Source organism: Tachysurus vachellii, chromosome 25, assembly GCF_030014155.1.
Source record: "Tachysurus vachellii isolate PV-2020 chromosome 25, HZAU_Pvac_v1, whole genome shotgun sequence".
Lineage (NCBI taxonomy): Eukaryota > Metazoa > Chordata > Actinopteri > Siluriformes > Bagridae > Tachysurus > Tachysurus vachellii.
The window spans coordinates 13,678,349-13,698,832 of NC_083484.1; the positions used below are offsets into that span (position 1 = coordinate 13,678,349).

The 20,484-nt window shown below is 36.9% G+C and overlaps 1 protein-coding gene across 1 annotated transcript; it reads right to left on the reverse strand.

The window, feature by feature from the left end:
• Positions 1-6,226: 6,226 nt before the first annotated feature.
• On the reverse strand, positions 6,227-12,453 carry LOC132840440 (uncharacterized protein C1orf232). The gene is made up of 4 exons (XM_060862093.1): positions 12,213-12,453; positions 8,707-8,784; positions 7,655-7,764; positions 6,227-6,945 (listed from the first exon to the last, which is right to left on the reverse strand). Exons 1-4 carry the CDS (start codon positions 12,291-12,293, stop codon positions 6,591-6,593), a joined length of 624 nt encoding a protein of 207 aa, XP_060718076.1. The 5' UTR covers positions 12,294-12,453; the 3' UTR covers positions 6,227-6,590.
• Between the last annotated feature and the right edge of the window lie 8,031 nt (positions 12,454-20,484).

Below are 20,484 nucleotides of genomic sequence, written 5' to 3' on the forward strand. Positions count from 1 at the left end.
GTTTTATTTGTATAGCCATTTTAACAATGGACAGTTTAAGCCCATAAGTTTAATATTATACAAAGATAAATATAATACAAAAGTTCAAGATTAATATTAGACTTATATGTAAATGTGTTTGTATTTATCCCCATTGAACAAGCCTGAGGTGACTGAGGTGACTGTGGTGAGGAACAACACCCTTAGATGGAAGAGGAAAAAGGTGAACCTCACGCATGTCCTAAATTACACGATAATAAATTTGAATGGTGAAATTGAAGCACTGAGAATCTGTTTGTGTCTCTGTGTGTGTGTGTGTGTGTGTGTATGTGTGTTATTATTAGAGATAAGTAGAAGAGACGAAGCTCCTTTAGAGCAAAGAGAAAAAAGTCAACATCCCCAACAGCTGTAGAAACAGTAATCTGACACTGACGTGTGTGTGTGTGTGTGTGTGTGTGTGTGTGTGTGAGATGGGGGGTCATGAGAGTCCTGTCATCACTAACACACCTTCAACTCAATATACACTCTCATAACTGATTTGTGTTTTGACACAAACACACGCACACACACACACACACACACACACACACACACAGAAGAAGAGTAAACACCACTTATTAGATTTATTGATGGACGTCTCTTGACAGCCAAATTCAACTGTACAGAGGGACCATTAGAAGGCAGAAGAAGACGACTAGTTATGAAACAAGTCTCACAGCCTTAAAGTGTTCGGTCATCCCTCTAAAACCCGAGCTCAGAAATCATTGATGATCTTTAATGATTCCTGATGAATCGTTGTGTTTGTAGAGATCCCTGCACTCACATGGGAATGGAGATCAGGTTGCATCCTGCAGGCTTGGTGGTGGGGGAACAGGGCAGTTAAAGGCAGGATTGAAGTGAGGATAAGGAGCTGAGAAGGACTTTAGGATGATATGATTGGGTTTCATACAGAGCTGGAGTTGTGTAATGAATTCAAGATATATTACAGGAAATTTGTAGATTATTTTAAAATAGAAAATCTCACAAATTTGTGAACCTTAAAAAGACAGGAGGCAAAACAAATCCAAGAAGGATTAGGACAACAACAACAACAACAACAACAACAACATTTAGAATGATGATGACAAGGATAAGAACAAGAAGAACAAAAAAGAGGGAGGAGTAGAAGAAGAATGATAAGAAGGAGAAGAATGAGCTAGGTGAAAAAGATGAGGAGGAGAAGAACACTGAGCAGAAAGAAGAGGAGGAGGAAGAGAATGAAGAGGCATAGATAATAAGAAGTAGAAGAAAAAGAAGAAGAGGAAGGAGGAGAAGAATTAAGAGACGGAGGAGAAGAAGGCTGCGATGAAGAATGAAGATGAGGAGAAGGAGAAGGAGATGAAGACAAAGGAGAAGAAGGAGGAGGAACAGGAGTAGAGGAATCAGACAATGTGGGAGGAGCAGAATGAGGCGGAGAAGAAAAAAGGAAAAAGGGATGATAAAGAGTAAAATTAGAAGAAGAATGGAGAAGAGTGGGGAGGAGAATAAAGACGAGTAGAGAAAGGAGAAAAAGAACATGAAGTATTAGATGAAGAAGAAGAAGCAGAAGAAGATTTGCATGTCTGCGTATTATCAGTAAATCAAATAAACTGTAGTCGATATGAATTAATAAAACTATAAATATTTCTAAACAATTTATTTTTAAAAAAACGCGCAAAACCAACACAGAGCAAGATTCTTTTTTTCTAAAAGTTTTTTATTGTGTTTCTTTTGCAGAAGCCGTGAAGCAAAGAGGACTCACAACAAGGTGATGTCAAGGGTCACCGTCACACTGTCTGCACACCTGAGAGTGTGTGAGTGTGTATGTAGCATTGTGGGGGGCAACACCTGGTCTGTTGTTCTTAGAAGGAAATGTAAGTGGTGTGTGTGTGTGTGTGTGTGTGTGTGTGTAGTCCCACAGCTTTACTCCAGATGGACCTGCTGCTCTCATGGATGACTCAGAGGCCCTTCTCAGATGCTGCTCTGTCACACAGGTGCTGTGGGGCATGTCTGTGTGTGTGTCTGTGAGTGTGTGTATGTGTGTGTGTGTGTGTAACCAAGGCTGAATTTGTATTTATTATGGTTGACTCATAACTGCAGGTAAATGTGAAGTGATTCAGTGGGTGATTTCTTTATGGAGCGAGACAGAGTGACAGAACAGACAAGACATAAACACACCAGAGCGAGGAACAAGAAAGGGATGAAATATGATCAGAGGAGAAGAAAGAGACAGACAGAAGGATAGACGTGTTGTTCATGGTGAAATAACATGGTGTTTTCCACAGGAAATGGGTCTTGAGTGAAAATCCTGGATTGCCGCTCACAATTTCTAGCAACTTTTGTAAACTATACAGTAGACTTTTACGCTACGTTACATTCTAAAACAGCTCATAGTTTAGCTCATAGATTTTTTTTAATCCATGCTAGGATTAATAAATGAGACCCAAATATCAATGAAACTAAATATCATACCAAAGAACACTGAAGAAATTTCTTTCCATGATAGAAACACTTATAGTATTTTAGACCAGAACAGGATCACATGTGTATATCATTAATGGTCAGAAGATTTCCATCGTAATTGTTTAAGAAGAAACAAGAAATGTGTTAAAATGTGTTATACAGCTTCAAATGAAAAAAATTGAAGTCATCATGAGGCATCCAGAGATTGTACCAGCTCCAGTTGTGTTCCATGTAATAAAGATTTTGGACCTTCATTGAGTTGAGGCCAACCCTGTGAGGATCCTGTGGCATCTAGAGATGTACCAGCTCCAGTTGGATTGGTGATGCAATCTAAGAGGAGATACCAACTACATGTGGTCTTTTAGGACAACAACTTCCTCATCAATTCACAATTGTCAGACTGTATATTTATAATCACACCCTCCAGTGTCACCCAAATGAGGATGAGGTTCTCTTTTGAGTCTGGTTCCTCTCAAGGTTTCTTCCTCTTCCATATAAGGGAGTTTTTTCCTCACCACAGTTGCCTCAGTCACTTATAAATCTAATATTAATTTCTCTCATATCTCTCACTCATTTTCTACCGCTTATCCGAACTACCTTGGGTCACGGGGAGCCCGTGCCTATCTCAGGCGTCATCGGGCATCAAGGCAGGATACACCCTGGACGGAGTGCCAACCCATCACAGGGCACACACACACTCTCATTCACTCATGCAATCACACACTATGGACAATTTTTCCAGAGATGCCAATCAACCTACCATGCATGTCTTTGGACCGGGGGAGGAAACCGGAGTACCCGGAGGAAACCCCCGAGGCACGGGGAGAACATGTAAACTCCACACACAAGGCGGAGGCGGGAATCGAACCCCCAACCCTGGAGGTGTGAGGCGAACGTGCTAACCACTAAGCCACCGTGACCCCAATATTAATCTTCGTATTGTATTAATCTTTGTATAATATAAAATTACTTGTATTATGTATCTGTAAAGCTGCTTTGAGACAATCTTATGTAAAATAAATCATCTGAAGAATTAAGAAAAGTTTGTTGTAAGGTAAAAAAGAATCAACGACACAAAATTCCCATCTTAATTTCAATCTCATTTTTCCAATTACAGCACATGATGAAGAGTTTTATTCCTGTTATATCTCCTTGTTTTGCTGTTTTTACTTCTAGTTTCTAGCAGCTATAAACGTCGCTCCCTAACGTTCACTTGTGCTTAATAAAACAGACATCTTTCAAAACCCACCCATGTTAAGATTACATAGATTATAATCCCTTCATAAGTCCCTGTGAATGAGCTGTTACTATAGAAACAACTATGACAGCTGGAGCTACTGTCAGAGCTTCTGTTAGAGAAAATGACCCAACACTTTATGACCAATCGGAATCGAGACTGATGACCCGAATATCCCGTCGCTCTGTAAATTCATTATCTGAGTAACTCAGTGAAACAATTGCAGCGCTACTGTTAGCAAGAATGATGTCATGACATAACAAATGTATCACTAATCACTAAAGTGCTCAAACTTTACATCACGTCATTGGAAAGTCATGTCAAGACTGGTGTACACCTTTCACCCAGTTCTTCACTTCCCTGGGACTTTAAAGCGAGAGTTTCTCGTCACTCTCACAAATGATTTAGCAAGTTAGCTAAAAATTCTGTATTAGATCTCAGTGCATGAGCACCAAGTACCCCATTTTGCCCACTACGCTCTCAGGCTCCTCTGGGTGTGTTAAATGGGCTGAATCAGATCCTCGCAGTTCTATACACCATATGTGATAAAGGCTCCAGCTGTGTGTTTAATGAAACTGAGGCTGTACACACGCTTCCCTGCGCCCTCTGGCTCAAACCATGTCTGCTGATACTCTGTACTGGAGGAACACCATAAAAATGTTTTATTACAGGACGTCGTGATCAGAACCGTTTTTATAGCATTTTTGACACTGGTGTGATTTTAACGGTGGATTATTCATCGGAAATATTTGGTAACAGAATATATTTTAAAAATCATTAATTATACATATTATAAATTATATTGTGAACGTTAATTACCACTGTGGTGTTTTGTGTGAAATTATATTATTTTGATTATCAGCAATGTGTCAAAAATCCGGGCTGTCACAATAAGTTGAAAATGGCAGCGCAGCCCATTGAGATGTTATAAATAAAGAAATAACAAAATAAAACCACTAATAATAATAATAATAATAATAATAATAATAATAATAATAATAATAATAATAATAATAACAATAATAATAACAATTATTATTTTTGTTATTGTTATTATTATTATTATTGTTATTATTGTTACTATTATTATTATTATATGCATTATGAGGTGAAAATATTTTTAATATGGGAAAATGTAACTGTTTATAAAATTACATTTGTTTTCAGATGCTTTTTCAATTCCTTAAACTTAAAGATTGCTTCAAAAGTTCAAAATTAATTTAATAATGTCGAAAATTTTCTGGCAAAAGAAAAGGACTACGTCAAGAAAAATATTACTCACAAACGTTGAGACAAGGGTTTTATAATCATATGATTGTATATTTGGTTTATTGTTTATTGTATTATTATAAGAAATACAAGATATATTTTCTATATTCAAGATATATTATTTCTAATCAGGCCAAGGTGTAATTTACTTGTAGTACGGAAAAAAAATATATTATATTTTGATATTTTAATATTCAATTTAAATGATTGAATTTAAATATAGTTTTTATACTGACACACAGACTAGATATAGAAGCAGCCTGAGGTGAATCTAAACGTTTTGCCTAAAATAATATGTGAGTGCAGTGATTTATCTGTTCATCTGGAGCCCAAATTACAATTTTACAATTTAACAATGAAACGAGTCTGAAAGATAAAAACAAATATGGACTTCATCATTTATTTTAGATTCTGTTGTTGTGAAGGTGAAAGAATGAAACAGAACAATACATTCAGAAAAATATGGACAAGAGAGCAAACAACTTACAGCAGGCATCATGATTACATCGCTCTCTCTCTCTCTCACACACACACACGCACACACACACACACACACACACACACACACACACACACACACACACACACACACACACACACAAACACTCCGGTTTCACATATTAAACCAAACTGAATTTCAAAGAACAATGACAGGAAAAGCAGAAAACAATCAGAACTGAAATTATCCTGTTTTCTTTCTATATAAAAGTGCATTCGTTCTGCCTGCTCTAGCAATACTATCATTATTATATTCTTACATTATAATGTTTTTTGTTTTGTTTTTTTCCAGCATGTATTTCAACAGTAGTATTTTATCGATGTGGAGACTAGACACTACAGTATATGTGAAATTTGATCGTGATTACATTGAATTATTCAACACCATGAACAAGAACAAAAAAGTATCTAGAACGATCTGAAATATCGCTGCTAGCACGACACCTTCCTTTCCGGCGTGCAACTTTTGTATTATGTTGAAATCCAAGTTTCCTAACAGAAAAATGCGTTCACTGCATATGCTGCCATTTTATTTTGTCTCTGAAGTTTGTTTACGAAATGTCCGCAAGGAACTTTGCTAACTCAGTGTTCATCTTTTATGATTATTGAGTAAAATAAAATGCAGCAAAACATGATATTGAAAACCATATATCTAACGGCATTATAGTGTGCTAATCTTTAATGCTAATTAGACGGTAATAAGTCTGTAGCTGCTTATTAAATTAATTAATGAAGGTATACAGCACACGATAACGTCTTTATATGATGATTTAAGGATTTACAGTTACGATATTGATGTCTGGGAGACGGTTTAAAGGAAAACTAGACCAGACTGAGTATATTATAGTGCAAAAAAAAATAACAGGGATGTTTCTTATACTATGGAGCAAAATTGCCATCAGGAGAATATTGTGATTGCACATCATGTTTGTTTTGTGATTGTAGCTTCAATATTGTATGTTGTGCATAATTCCCTGAAGTGTGTGTCATGAAGCAGTACATCAAGTAAAACTGGAAGCCAAGAAGAAGAGAGGTTCATTCAGAAAGAACAACCAATCCAGATACAGACAAAATCCCACCCGTTTTTTTTTTTTTTTCTGTGTCTGGCGTCTTCTTATATCGTTGGCTAGTTGCTCTTGGCCATACTTTTGCTTTTCAGCTCGGCCAGCTTGCTGGTCATAAAGTTCCATTTAGAGGCAGGTGTATCATCATTTGACCCACCCAGAGAGGCATATCTGGAGAAGCTGTTGCCCTGGCCACCTCCACCTCCATCTTCATCTCCATCACCCACTGTGTTCTCTGCTCCTCCCTGATTTCCTTCTTCTTGACTCCTCGCATCGGATCTGCCCTCATCGGCCGCCTCCGCTGCTTCGGCCTGTCTCATAGCTGCTGACTGGTTCCACTTGGTGGCGAAGGTGTCCCAGAACCCTGTGTTGCGTTTGTTGGGTCGTGTCGGCTCTTCTGGCTTTATCGCCAGTGGGCTGAAGAGAGACGAGGAGTCGAGTCAGAAGTAAAGTTACAGCAGGGTTCTGAGTAGTAGAGTCTTACATCTGAGCAAGTTTATTTGCTTTACTACTGACAATTCTGAATTTTTCAGCTTAATCACTAAACTAAAGTTACAAAAGTTACACTTTAACTTGCACTTTCAGACTCAGACACTTAACTTTGGCCTCTTATAGCTTTATAAATTTCGACCTAGATTAAAAACTATATTTCATATATAATGTTTTATTCAATTACTTATTTAATTATTTTTGTTTTCATATTGTTTTTTTTTTTGTTCGTTTGTTTCTCTTTTCTTCTGTTTCTTTAACTATATAGAACAACGACATTTACATTTCTAGCATTTAGCAGACACTCTTATCCAGAGTGACTTACATTTTTATTTCAGTTTACACAATTGAGCAATTGAGGGTTACAGGCCTTCCTCAGGGGCCAAGCAGTGGCAGTGACTTTCCGATCAGTAGACCAACACCTTAAACGCTGAGCTATCACTTCCCACTAACACAACTAACTGTTGCCTACAAATTTCTCCAGAACAAGTAAAGTACCTCTTATCTTATCTTATCTTATCTTATCTTATCTTATCTTATCTTATCTTAAAAAATACAAAACTGAGCATTTTACAATAGCACAAAATGTTGAACTGGCTCCAGACACATTATGGAGGTGAACTGGGAATTCACTTACTGGTCCGGTACAGGCTGACTCTCAGTCTCAGACTCCAGGAGCTGGTGCTCGTCGTCTTTATTAAATAGAGCTGACACACTCTTCCAGCTCTTCGTCCCCACACCCTGTACCTGGGGGAAAATGGTGTAGGGGTATTTTTCACTCACCTGTAGTAAGAGCGGTAGTGTACTATAATGTAACTCTGATGTATTCCTGTACTTCTTGTAACACAACACACAAGTTCATTAAAAATACTATAGCCAATTGTTGCTAAATAGTGTGGAAAATGTCAGTATGACTGTAGACTTTTAGTAATCATATCATTTCTATTTATAATATTACATTATCCCTGCAATGAATATGGCAGTTTTTTATTTATTTATTTATTTTATTTTTTATGCCTATTGTTATCAATTTTCAGGCCCTAAAATAAGTTCCGCCCACTAGGCTAGATAAAGATACTACACTTTGGACCATTTCCTTAATAGGCAAGTCAAGAAAGCAATAAAATGCCAGGTTCTTAGTTTTATTTGCAATTACAGTTCAACTATTTGGCAGCAGAGGGTGACAAAATTACAAACTGCTCCTTTAAAGATAGAAAATCAGTTGAAAGGGCAGTTCTACATTTACTTAAGAAACAGAAGAAGCCATTATTTTTGTCACATACACATACATTACAGCTCAGTGAAGTTCCTTCTTCACTGGATATTAGGGACATAGCGTAGGGTCAGCCATGATACAGTACTACTGAAGCAGAGAGAGTTAAGGGCCTTGCTCAAGGGCCCAACAGTAGCAGCTTGGCAGTGCTGCGGCTTGAACCCTGATCCTCCAATCAACAACCCAAAGCCTTAAGCTCTTGAGCCAACACTGAAATTTTCCTTAAAAAATCCTCACATTTTTATTTGTCATTTTCTTTAAAAATGGGAATTTAAGTACACACCACAATATACTGAAAACTCTAACACAACATTGTGTGATTATGATGCTGGTCCTGTGCAAGATTTCTAAATAAGTGATTAGACTGTAGATCTGTTAAATTATGATGTGCTTGTAGTCTGTGGATGTGGTCTTACTCTTTTCGCCAGCTGTGACACAGCACTGGGTCCTTCATCCTGTTCGACAGGAGTCATTTCCTCTTCTGTCTCACACACCTACGTGCAAAGGTAAGACACAACAGCACTGACATGTTTAGAATGAAGGAAGGGGGTTTTCAGCAGGGTGCTGCCAATTTCCACGCAGTGTACATGAGATTTCCAAAATGACTCAAATCCAGTTACAGCTCTGCAATGGAAAAGCAATATTAAGCCACTTGACCCACTATATGAACTGGAAATCAGGTTTTTCAAACAATTGTTTGTTGTTAGACTGGTTGTGTAAAATTGATCAAATTTATCGTAATCAAACTTGTTGCAGTGTTTGATGCATCCTTAACAGTCCAGGTACATTACAGAAATGTTTGAAGATTTACAAATAGTTGTTTATCAATGACAATTAGGTACAAAATTGCCTTCGGTTGCAGGCTGTCTTCATGTTAGACCTGTTATGTCTTGACGTATGTCATATGTTATGAATTCCACATGACTAATGAAGATATTTTGATCTAGATCTTAATCACAGTGCTCCAAAACACCAAAATAGTCATCAAGGACATTGTGTCTACATTTTAGTGTCAATATCTCCAAAGTGTGTTTCTTGGATCTCAAAGATTTGGTTGTGAGCCACAAAATAGAGGCTGGAATAGAAATACCTCCATCTAGTGGTTTTTTTTGAGCAACACACAGTGTAATCTAAAGCAGTGTTTTCTATTTTTTCCTTCCACAAGTTCATTCATTCATTCATTCATTCATCTTCTACCGCTTATCCGAACTACCTCGGGTCACGGGGAGCCTGTGCCTATCTCAGGCGTCATCGGGCATCAAGGCAGGATACACCCTGGACGGAGTGCCAACCCATCGCAAGGCACACACACACACACTCATTCACTCACGCAATCACACACTAGGGACAATTTTCCAGAGATCCTTCCACAAGTTAATAAGGAAATTATTCCTAACCACAAAAAATTGCACAATCTGATATAATCCATTATTTCATTACCATTTATTCAGATATTTGGATGTTCCTGGTTTTAAAAATGTTTAAAAAGTTGTAGTTATCATTCCTCCAGATAAGGGTATTTGTCACTTGGTAGCTGCATTAAGCAACAGTCTGAACTGCAAACTGATTGATGACACACACTGGACTAACTGCCTGTTATTATAATTAGTGTTAAATTCTCAAATCTGATTGGTCAGAAGGTGTTGAAATTTATCTGCATTTTCTATATTGTCATTAACTTCAAAAGAAAGAAAAAAAAAAGAGGCTGGTCACGGAATTATGTTTTTATTTTTTTGTATAGCTGCTATAAAGTAAGTGGTAACAGGAACAAACTTTCCACAACCTTAAATGTAGAAATCTTAAATATTTTGTTGTTGTTTATGTTTTAATGAAAGACGTGATTTTTAGTTAATTAAAAATCTTAATTGTTGGCAAATTAATGTGGTATAAGAATGAGAAAAAACTAAATTAAATATCGAGCGGTAACAGTAACTCTGCTTCATGTTAGACTGAAGTGTTTTATTAAATATTTGTCCTGTTTGGCAGATAAGAAGCAGAATTTAACAACATGCTGTAAACACATTTAATTGTAAAATTAGATTGTTTTTAAATGTATTTATTTTTTTGAGTGAATTTTTGAGGTTTCTTTTTGACCGTACACCTGAAATGATCCGATCTCGTGCCACACCACAGGTTCAAAAACACTGAACTAGAGACAAAATAAGAAACTTAACCAGACAAAACAACAGGAAATAAGGTGGAAGTTACAGTTTGGTAGGGGGATGATCACTGTAGTCTATATTATGATAGTTAAAAAGGACTATGTATAAGATGTACATACTGATATGCAGTTATAACTCTAGAAAAAAAGGTTCATTAATTATTACTAACTATATCTAAGGAGTTGTAGTTAGGAGTATTTTCCTACCAGCTTTATAATAAATGGTAATTTGATATTAAAGAAAAATCAGGAAATCAGGAATTTGGCTTCTCCTACGTCAAGACTCAAGAAAATTCTAATAACAGTAATAATGCATTATATCTGGGCATTTATTTGTGTAAGAGCTGGTTCTGATAGATCTCCAAATAGTATGTCTCTTATTTTTACGTATATTTTTTTTCTCTCTCTCTTATAAATTGTTTTCTAATTTCTATGTAAAGCACTTTGAATGACCTCTGTGTATGAAATGTGCAATACAAATAAACTTGCCTTGCCTTGCCTAATAATTTCTCATAACAGTCCTTTTAAATGGTATCACAATGATCGTAAATGTTCGTAACTGAACACACACACACACACACACACACACACACACATAGAAAACCTTGAACACAATCCTAAACTGTTTAAAAAACCTGAACATGTATCAGTTTACCTTTATTTGAATTATTACAGCCTGCTGTTTCAGATTTATACATGGTAAATAGAGCTGAATATAAGTGACTGTGTGTAAATAATTTTATATGAATATTAAACATTACAATTCTGGAGATATGTAGATATATCAGTGTGTATATATATATACTGACAGGCTCATTAATGTTGGAACGGATTCTCGAAGGAATTTGATAGCCGCTGTAAATATACTCTATTTTCTACCTCTTTCGGGTTGAGAGGTCTGGTATTGGCACACCAGCTCAAGCCTCATTCCTGCTAAATCAGTAAACTGGCATTTGAAGCCGGGCTCCTGTTAAATATCAAATTACTGCAGGCCTTAAAGAACTGGGTCACGTCCCTCCTTCTGCTCCATTTCACCTGCAGCCATCTGACCCAACTGTTGCATTACTTCTCTGAATTTATTTCCAAAGTAACAGTGACTGAGATTTGGATACTGAAGCGACTTGTAGCGCTGATATTGTGTCGGTTAATAAATGAAAAGATTAAGGAGTATGAGGCTCTCCTTTAACTTCATTACGATTTAGAGATTTGGTTATGTAAATTCACTGCCGTCCGCTTCCCAGAGGACATGTTCCACTTCAATTGTCCCCATCTGACCAAGCTTAAGAGAATGGCTGTGCATAATAATGCCCTGTATTCTGAGGTGCATGTTTATCCGCTCCTCTTTGGACAGTAACTCTATGTATTAATGTTGAATCAACATTAACAACAGCCAGCGTTTTGTACATATGTGTGTGTATATATATATATATATATGTGTGTGTGTGTGTGTATCTGTAACCAATGAGTTAATTTGCTTCTAGCTTAACTATGCTGATAGCAACATGGCAGTGGCTGAGCTATTTTCAACATAGTGTTGTTTTTCCTCCAATGAGTTACTTTCTTCCCACTAAGTAGCGGTGTAGCTTGGCAAAACTACCTAGTTAGATATTTCCAGTAGAAGTCTAATGTCAGAGAGAGTCAGCACTCGCTCTGATGCTATTCCTAGTGATTTTTTGCTTATTGTTAGTTACATCTTACAAAAAGTAGCTTACAGATATTTAAAAAGTTGAGTAGACTCATAATTGTCATTTCTAACATTACCTCTTCAGCAGGCTCTTCCTCTGTGTCAGGGTTGAGGGTCTTCATCACCTTGCTTTTATACACTTTCCAAAGCGGATTCATGGTCACTTTTTCCAAAAAAAACCCTGGGGAAGTGAAAACCGAGAGTGAGAAGTCCCTCAAATGTCCAGTCAAACCACCATCGACTGAATTCCAGACTTTATATTCAATTTTCAACACTGTCTGTGGTCCATCTGCCTTAAAACCTTCAAACAATACACATGGACATAGATTATAGTGGTGGTGGTGGTGGTTTGAGTCCAAAATCCAGGTCAGAGATTCTTCATGATCTTGTATTTTTTTCAGGTTTGCTTGCAGAAGCCCTGGTTACTGATCGAAGCAGAGAATGAGAGAAACAGTTACCAGGCTGATCGCTCCCTCACATACACACCGCTACGGTTCAGGAGTCCAGCATCGGTTACCTGGAAACAGGTGTGGGTTACCTTATGAATATTTAAGCTGTTCCTTTTGAGAGAGGAGCTGCCATTGTTGGCTGGATGTGGATTGTGCAACTCAAACCCTCTCGCCTGATAGGGTTCAGGAGGATTATACAAACATACATCTGCTACGAATGTTTGCAGATATGGATCTGACTTTTCATGTGGATCGTGTTATTAGAAAAAAGCTTTAATCGTCCGTAAGTTGCAAAGATTTGTCTTGTGAAACTAGTTACAATATGAAATGTAGAATTACGTATCATAAAACAGAAGAAATAATAATAATGCAATAAATAACAACAGAAAAAAATACCCTCTGGGGGGCACGGTGGCTTAGTGGTTAGCACGTTCGCCTCACACCTCCAGGGTTGGGGGTTCGATTCCCACCTCCACCTTGTGTGTGTGGAGTTTGCATGTTCTCCCCGTGCCTCGGGGGTTTCCTCCGGGTACTCCGGTTTCCTCCCCCGGTCCAAAGACATGCATGGTAGGTTGATTGGCATCTCTGGAAAATTGTCTGTAGTGTGTGATTGCGTGAGTGAATGAGAGTGTGTGTGTGTGCCCTGCGATGGGTTGGCACTCCGTCCAGCGTGTATCCTGCCTTGATGCCCGATGATGCCTGAGATAGGCACAGGCTCCCCGTGACCCGAGGTAGTTCGGATAAGCGGTAGAAGATGAATTAATTAATTAATTAAAATAATAAAATAAATTGAACTTGTAGGCATAAGTATCGCTCCCTCTGAACTTTTCCATATTTTGTAGCGCTTACATGTAACGGAAATTAACTTAATTGTGATTATATGCCTTAAATTGACAAAAGATATTCTATCTTTTAGGAATCTACATAGTTTGCAAAAAAATAAAAAATCTACACATAAAATGAGTAAACATTTACTAACATGGTACTAATACATATAGCTATAGACAGTTAAGCGTGATGTGATATAAATATAAATACACCTCAGAGTTATTAAAAAATACAAATCTGACTAGTCTGTTATTCTTCCTAAAGGAGTCAGTCCAGGAGAAAGTCTGCAAAGAGAGCATTAGTCTGAGAAGCAACCAAGTGGCCTCATGACCTATAGATTTCACTTAATGACCTAAAACATCTTGAACAGCTGATAAGTGTTGTATAAAGAAACAGATGTGATGCAACTATTGCGAGAAATCATTTCAGCACAAGGAAAAAGTCCACAATCACGATAAACAAGGTACTGTAGAGGTTAAGACTTTCACAACGTAACTTGTGTTAAAATTGCCGAAATCGTCTGTTTTGTCAATCATGTTGTGTAGAAAGCTTGAGTAAAGGTGGGAAAGGGGGTTGGTTACTCTGTGATGATTGGGTTCATCATGATAAGTTCCATCCCATTAACTCATGGTTGTCAGAACAGTTCATACAAGAGACGTCCTTTAAATGCATCAGATGTTCAGAGGTACCTGTGGGCCAAAAATGCTCCTTGAAAAGCTTCATTGTGTCTAATTAGGAACATTTTTGTGAGTGATGTGATAGCCTAGTGGTTAAGGCGTTGGCCTATTGATCAGAAGGTCATGAGTTCAAATCCTAGGTCCACCTAGCTGCTACTGCTGGGCCCCTGAGTAAGGCCCTTAATGTTCAGTATAAATTAAATGTAAGTCACTCTGGATAAGGATGTCTGTTAAATGTGAGAGATGTAATATCCTACACTTAATTCTTTTAAGCTATCATATTTGACCAGCATCTAAGGCCAGGAAGAGCAACAGGGAGTGGAATGTAATTATGCTGATTAAGTGCAAAAGCTTCACACTAACTTGAGCGATCTAAACATGTTAGACATCCATTAAGGGTCACCGTTATCGGTCCTGTATTCGGTCAGTCGAAACCTGCCCCCGATTAGACCGCGATGTTTGTGAAATATCACCCATCTCATAGTCTTCCTGTTGTTTGTTTCTGAGCCACCTGATCTGGAATGAAAGATCACTGTAGATGAGGCCAGCTTTCATAAATAATGCAGAACTCTGAAGGTTTCATTTACCTCTGCTAGTTATTTTCCTGATAAGGTTCACTATAAATATAAGCACTTATTGAACTCCAATGTGCAATGCAGTGCATCAACAGATTAGAACCTTCTACAGCGACGAGCCTCGATGATGATCCATTCAAGTACGTATTTCAGATAATATAGATATATTTTGGCTGAGTTTGTAATGAACACTATCTAAAAGAGACCTTTTTTTAACCTTGCAGCTTTGTGAACATGGTGTACAGATGTTAGTGTCACCAAATTTGGAAGGATGGAGTAGGCGGCTGTGTGCAGTCATGCATCCGTCTCTCTCTCTCTCTCTCTCTCTCTCTCTCTCTCTCTCTCTCTCCAGTAATGTGCGAGATCTGGAGTATTTAGTTTCACAGAGCTGGCTGCATAATTCAGAGGACCGATTCAATTCTGGAAACATGATCCCATTAATGTTACATGTGAGAGCCACTGAACAAACTGATGATCCTAGATTTTGTATTAATTACAGAAAATCATACTGAGAATTTCCACCAATCGGAACCCATGATATTTGTATATTTAACAAAAATGTCTCATTTATGTTTGTCATTTATTGCATGAAATCTGCAAAAGAGAAGCCCCACCGCAATTTAGTCCACAGATGATTCATGATCTAGTAAGCACTTTTGGAATAATTTACACTAAATTATTAGTGTATAGAATGCAGAATATCTAATTACATAACCATGCGTTGTTGCGTGCTCGAATTTAATTGGTCATCAGGTGTTAATTTTCTATAACAGCATCTCAGTAGCTCAGGTTGAAATCCCAATCGATTCAAATACTTATTTATTTTTCTTTCCTAGCTTCAAACTGTAGATCATGCTCAATTACTTATGTTATATGATCTTTTAAATATATTTTTTATATTTTATCCGACCTTTTATATTTTGTGTACTTTTATATTTTGTACACTTGTCTTCTTTAGTGACACTTTTTGTTACATTTTTTTTTTTAGCTCTATTCTGTATATAATGTATATGATGTTCTGTTCTCAATAAAGTCCTGTTGTCTCTTAAAATATTTATATGAAGAATCACATTTTATATATCTTATCATTTCTACAGTAACAACACAGGCACAGACTTGTTTGGTGGATCCTCCACATAATCAAAGCTAAAAATAAATTATTTAATCATTTAAAAATAAGTAAAAATTAAGTTATTTAACAAAGAAATTCGGGGGGCACGGTGGCTTAGTGGTTAGCACGTTCGCCTCACACCTCCAGGGTCGGGGTTCGATTCCCGCCTCCACCTTGTGTGTGTGGAGTTTGCATGTTCTCCCCGTGCCTCGGGGGTTTCCTCCGGGTACTCCGGTTTCCTCCCCCGGTCCAAAGACATGCATGGTAGGTTGATTGGCATCGCTGGAAAAAATTGTCCCTAGTGTGTGATTGCGTGAGTGAATGAGAGTGTGTGTGTGCCCTGCGATGGGTTGGCACTCCATCCAGGGTGTATCCTGCCATGATGCCCGATGACGCCTGAGATAGGCACAGGCTCCCCGTGACCCGAGGTAGTTCGGATAAGCGGTAGAAAATGAATGAAAATGAATGAATGAACAAAGAAATTCATCTAATGATTGATATGGTGAGAATTTGTAATTAGATTCTTATGTAGCATTAAAGAAAGGAGTCTCCAGTGCCAGAGTGTTGAGTAAGTGTCAGTAAGATTTCTACCATGATAAAGCCATGAGAATTTCCACCGTCTTGTGAGGGAACAACTGCTTATATCTTCTTAAATGTAAATAAGAACCTTTTTCATAGATGTTCACAATGTTCCAAATGTAGCTGTAAACAGTTAAAAAGTATTCATTAAAAGAATAAAAAAGTCTGCAAATCGTCTGCAAATTGGAATGGTGGCAGCAAAAATGGTATTCCTGTTACTGTTACTATCCTGATAACAATAACAATAACCCAAAACTTTCCTGCTTCCTGGTGGTCTATATATTCATGTAAGAATGTTTTATAAATGTTTGTGTCCATCCACCAGGTGGCGCTGTCTGACTAAATACATTCATTCATTTTCTACCGCTTATCCGAACTACCTCGGGTCACGGGGAGCCATCTCATCTCAGGCGTCATCGGGCATCAAGGCAGGATACACCCTGGACGGAGTGCCAACCCATCGCAGGGCACACACACTCTCATTCACTCACACACCGGACAATTTAGAGATGCCAATCAACCTACCATGCATGTCTTTGGACCGGGGGAGGAAACTGGAGTACCCGGAGGAAACCCCAGAGGCACGGGGAGAACATGCAAACTCCACACACACACAAGGCGGAGGTGGGAATCGAACCCCGACCCTGGAGGTGTGAGGCGAAAGTGCTAACCACTAAGCCACCGTGCTCTCCTTCTGAAATACAGGAAAAAGAAAATACACCCTTCGTCTGATGTATTTAATTGCATTTTATTGATTAGGGCCTAAATAACAATTGTGTGCCGCTCAACCAACTTCTATAAGAGAAATAAATAAAATAAGGTGACAAAAATACACAAGAGATTTAACATGTAGTGGTTTTTTGTTTTTGTTTTTGTTTTTTGTTTTTTTTACCAAAAAGGAAACCAAGTTTTCAGATTCAGGTAAACCCTTCCTACATTCACAATCATTAAGAAAGAATTTAGCAGTCAAGCGATATTAATGAAATGCACAAGATTAGCAAATAATCAAGCAGTGAGACTAGCTCTATTAAAGCAGAACTTTTGGATGTTTGGTGTTCTGAAGCATTAAGGTGTGTGTCTGGGTCGTGCCAAGAAAAAGGGACATCAGCCATGACATCAAAGAAGTAATTGTTGCTGCTCATCAATCTATGAAGGCCACCTCCAGAACAATGTGAAATTCTACTATTCTACAGTAAGGATTGTTTACAAACGGAGAGCCTTCCAGAAAGATTGTTTTATAGCCAGAAACCCTGGGAAACTTGCAGTTGCTGGGACAACTTTCTACCAGAATATTCTTCCGACATATTTGAGGCCATCTGTCCAGCAGCTAGAGCTGGGCCAAAATTGGTTCAGGCAACAGGACAATAATCTATCAAACACACCAGCAAATCAACATCTAAACATCTAAAACATCTAAAGTAGAAAAAAAAACCCTCAAGGATCATGATGTACTTTTACTTTGTACCAAATCGAAATCAAGGAGAGACTATGAATGAGCCCAGATTAATTCACGATTGAATAATCCCAATTTTCCATATTTCAGTGTCCAAATAATCCAGGTTTAATAAATGTATACTTAATGTGTGTAAAATGATGTCATTATTTTTTATAACAAGGTAATCACTTAACAACAAAATGTCTATATACCTTTTTTATTGCCAATAAAGACAATAATAAAAGTTAAATGATTTTGGCCTGACACAATTTTGCCCTAATAAAAAGTTATGGTGACTTGAACAAAGTGTGAACTAAAGTGTATGTTTTTTCTTAACCCACTGGACGGCTCATGTACAATGACGTTTCAGGCATAGAGGTATATAATAGATTTACAGATAGATAGATAGATAGATAGATAGATAGATAGATAGATAGATAGATTATATTTTTTAATATAAAATTTTTTTTATATAGATTAATATATTATATATATATATATATATATATATATATATATATATATATATATATATATATTTGTCGATGAGCACATGCTTATTATTTTACTTAGCATTATTTATTTTTAATTTGAAGAATATCATGTTTTTCATGTATCTTCCCTTGGCCCTTTTGCTTTTTTCTCTTTTTCTTCTCTCCATCTTTGTAATAAAAACAAACAAACAAACAAACAAACAAATATAAAATGTACCTGTATGCAGTGGTGGAGAAAAACTATATAAGGTAGAAAAAAGGATTTTTTCCTCCACAAATACATATTATACCGATAGATGGCGCTAGAAATGAACTCATTCAATAATAAGCATTCATGAAACATGGAACAAAATGTACAGAAAATCTGCGTTGCTCCACCTCTCCCTCCAATCCCACCTCCCACTACAGAAAGCTCACGTGTGGGCCATGTGTACATGCATCTGTACATACATGTGCTTTGTGCTGGTGTCCTTCTGTGTGTGTATGTGTGTGTGTGTATCCTTAACATGGAGGAGGTCATGCAGTTCTACAGCACACAACTTAAAGACACTAAATTCTCATACAGACCAATGTCAATCAACTCATTATTGCTCATTTGAAAAAAATCAATTGCAACATATTAGTAAATGAATGTGGAGAATCAAGTTACATTATTAGAGACCACTATTAGAGTCTAACATTAAAATCCCAATGTATTCCAATAGTCCTGTATTAAACGCTCTTCAGAAATTGTGATTATTTATGAGTTATTCCTATTTGTTTGGTCGTCTCCGTTTCCCTTTCTGTCCATCTGACTTCCATCAGTCTTACGTTAGATAACCTCAGGCGTGTCCGACTGTCACACATACACACACACACACATACACACACATGTATGTGTGTGTGTATGTGTATACATGCATCACAGCACAGAATGTTCTTTCCGAGAATATCTTCTACAACGTAATTCAAATCCGGACAGGATTATGTTTTCCAAATTCAGGTCATCCAGGTTTTGCTTGAATTACTGAAGCTGACCATGTTCCAGTGCTGTACTGGTTATGCGGTTAAACCCTGGTAATATTATATTTAGTGTTAAAGAAACCTTAAATCTTTATATCTAGGTAATGTCTAGCTAGTTGTCCAATCACGTTTATCTAGCCAATTTTAAATAATGGGATTGGAAATACCTCATAAAACGCATACACATTTGTATCCAGGTCTGTGTACAATTATGTTACAGAATGTAAACAATCTTCTCAAAAATTTTCTCATTTCATTTAATCTTACCGTGCAGTTCAAATGAATTTTTTTGCAAACAATTTTTGTTAAAAACATAACTATTCACGTGATTTCATAAACAATTGTAAAAAATAAAAAACAAAAAAAAAACACAAGGTCCAGAGCAGTAAATAAAACACACACACACAAAAAAAATCAAATAACATAAATAATAAATCACAATTTGCAATTACTTTTAGATTAATTAAGTTGAACAGTTTTATACCCAAACCCACAGTTTCTCGAAAGCTTCATTCTGATTATAATGGCTATAATAATTCCTTTTATACCTGGATGTTTTGTATATACAGTATGTATACCCGTATTTTATTTTAAACCTATCAGCAAATACAGTCACTATATATGAGCTGCCTGCTTGTACAACACAAAGATCACACCCAAACCACTCATAACAACAAAGCTCCAATCTGGATCAAGTTCAAAGCTTAGACATTTGCATATGAGAAGTTGATACACGTGTTCATGCTATTCACATTCTTTTGTTTTTGATTCTTCCAAAAAAGAAGTTGAATAAAATGTATAGTATTATTTTTTTATATATATATATATATATTTTATAGCATTAGCATTAAATGGCATGTGCTACAGTAAATGTGGATATAGAAACGTGCATGAACTATGTAAGGTGTATAGTAAACAGGCTAAACAATGAACTAGCAATACACAAACTAATCTACAAAATAACGTAAAAAATATAAAATAGTACTATTGAAAAAGTTAACCAATGATACATGGGAACATGCATAGATTATAGCAAATTCATGAGCTAGCATTGCAGTAAGCAGGTTAAAATATGAGCTAGCATTACAGTAAACAAACTAAACCATAAATTAGCATTACAAAAAAAAACTGGCTAAAGCATAGACAAGCATTACAGCAAAAAGAATAAACCATTAACTAGCATTACAGTAAACATGGCT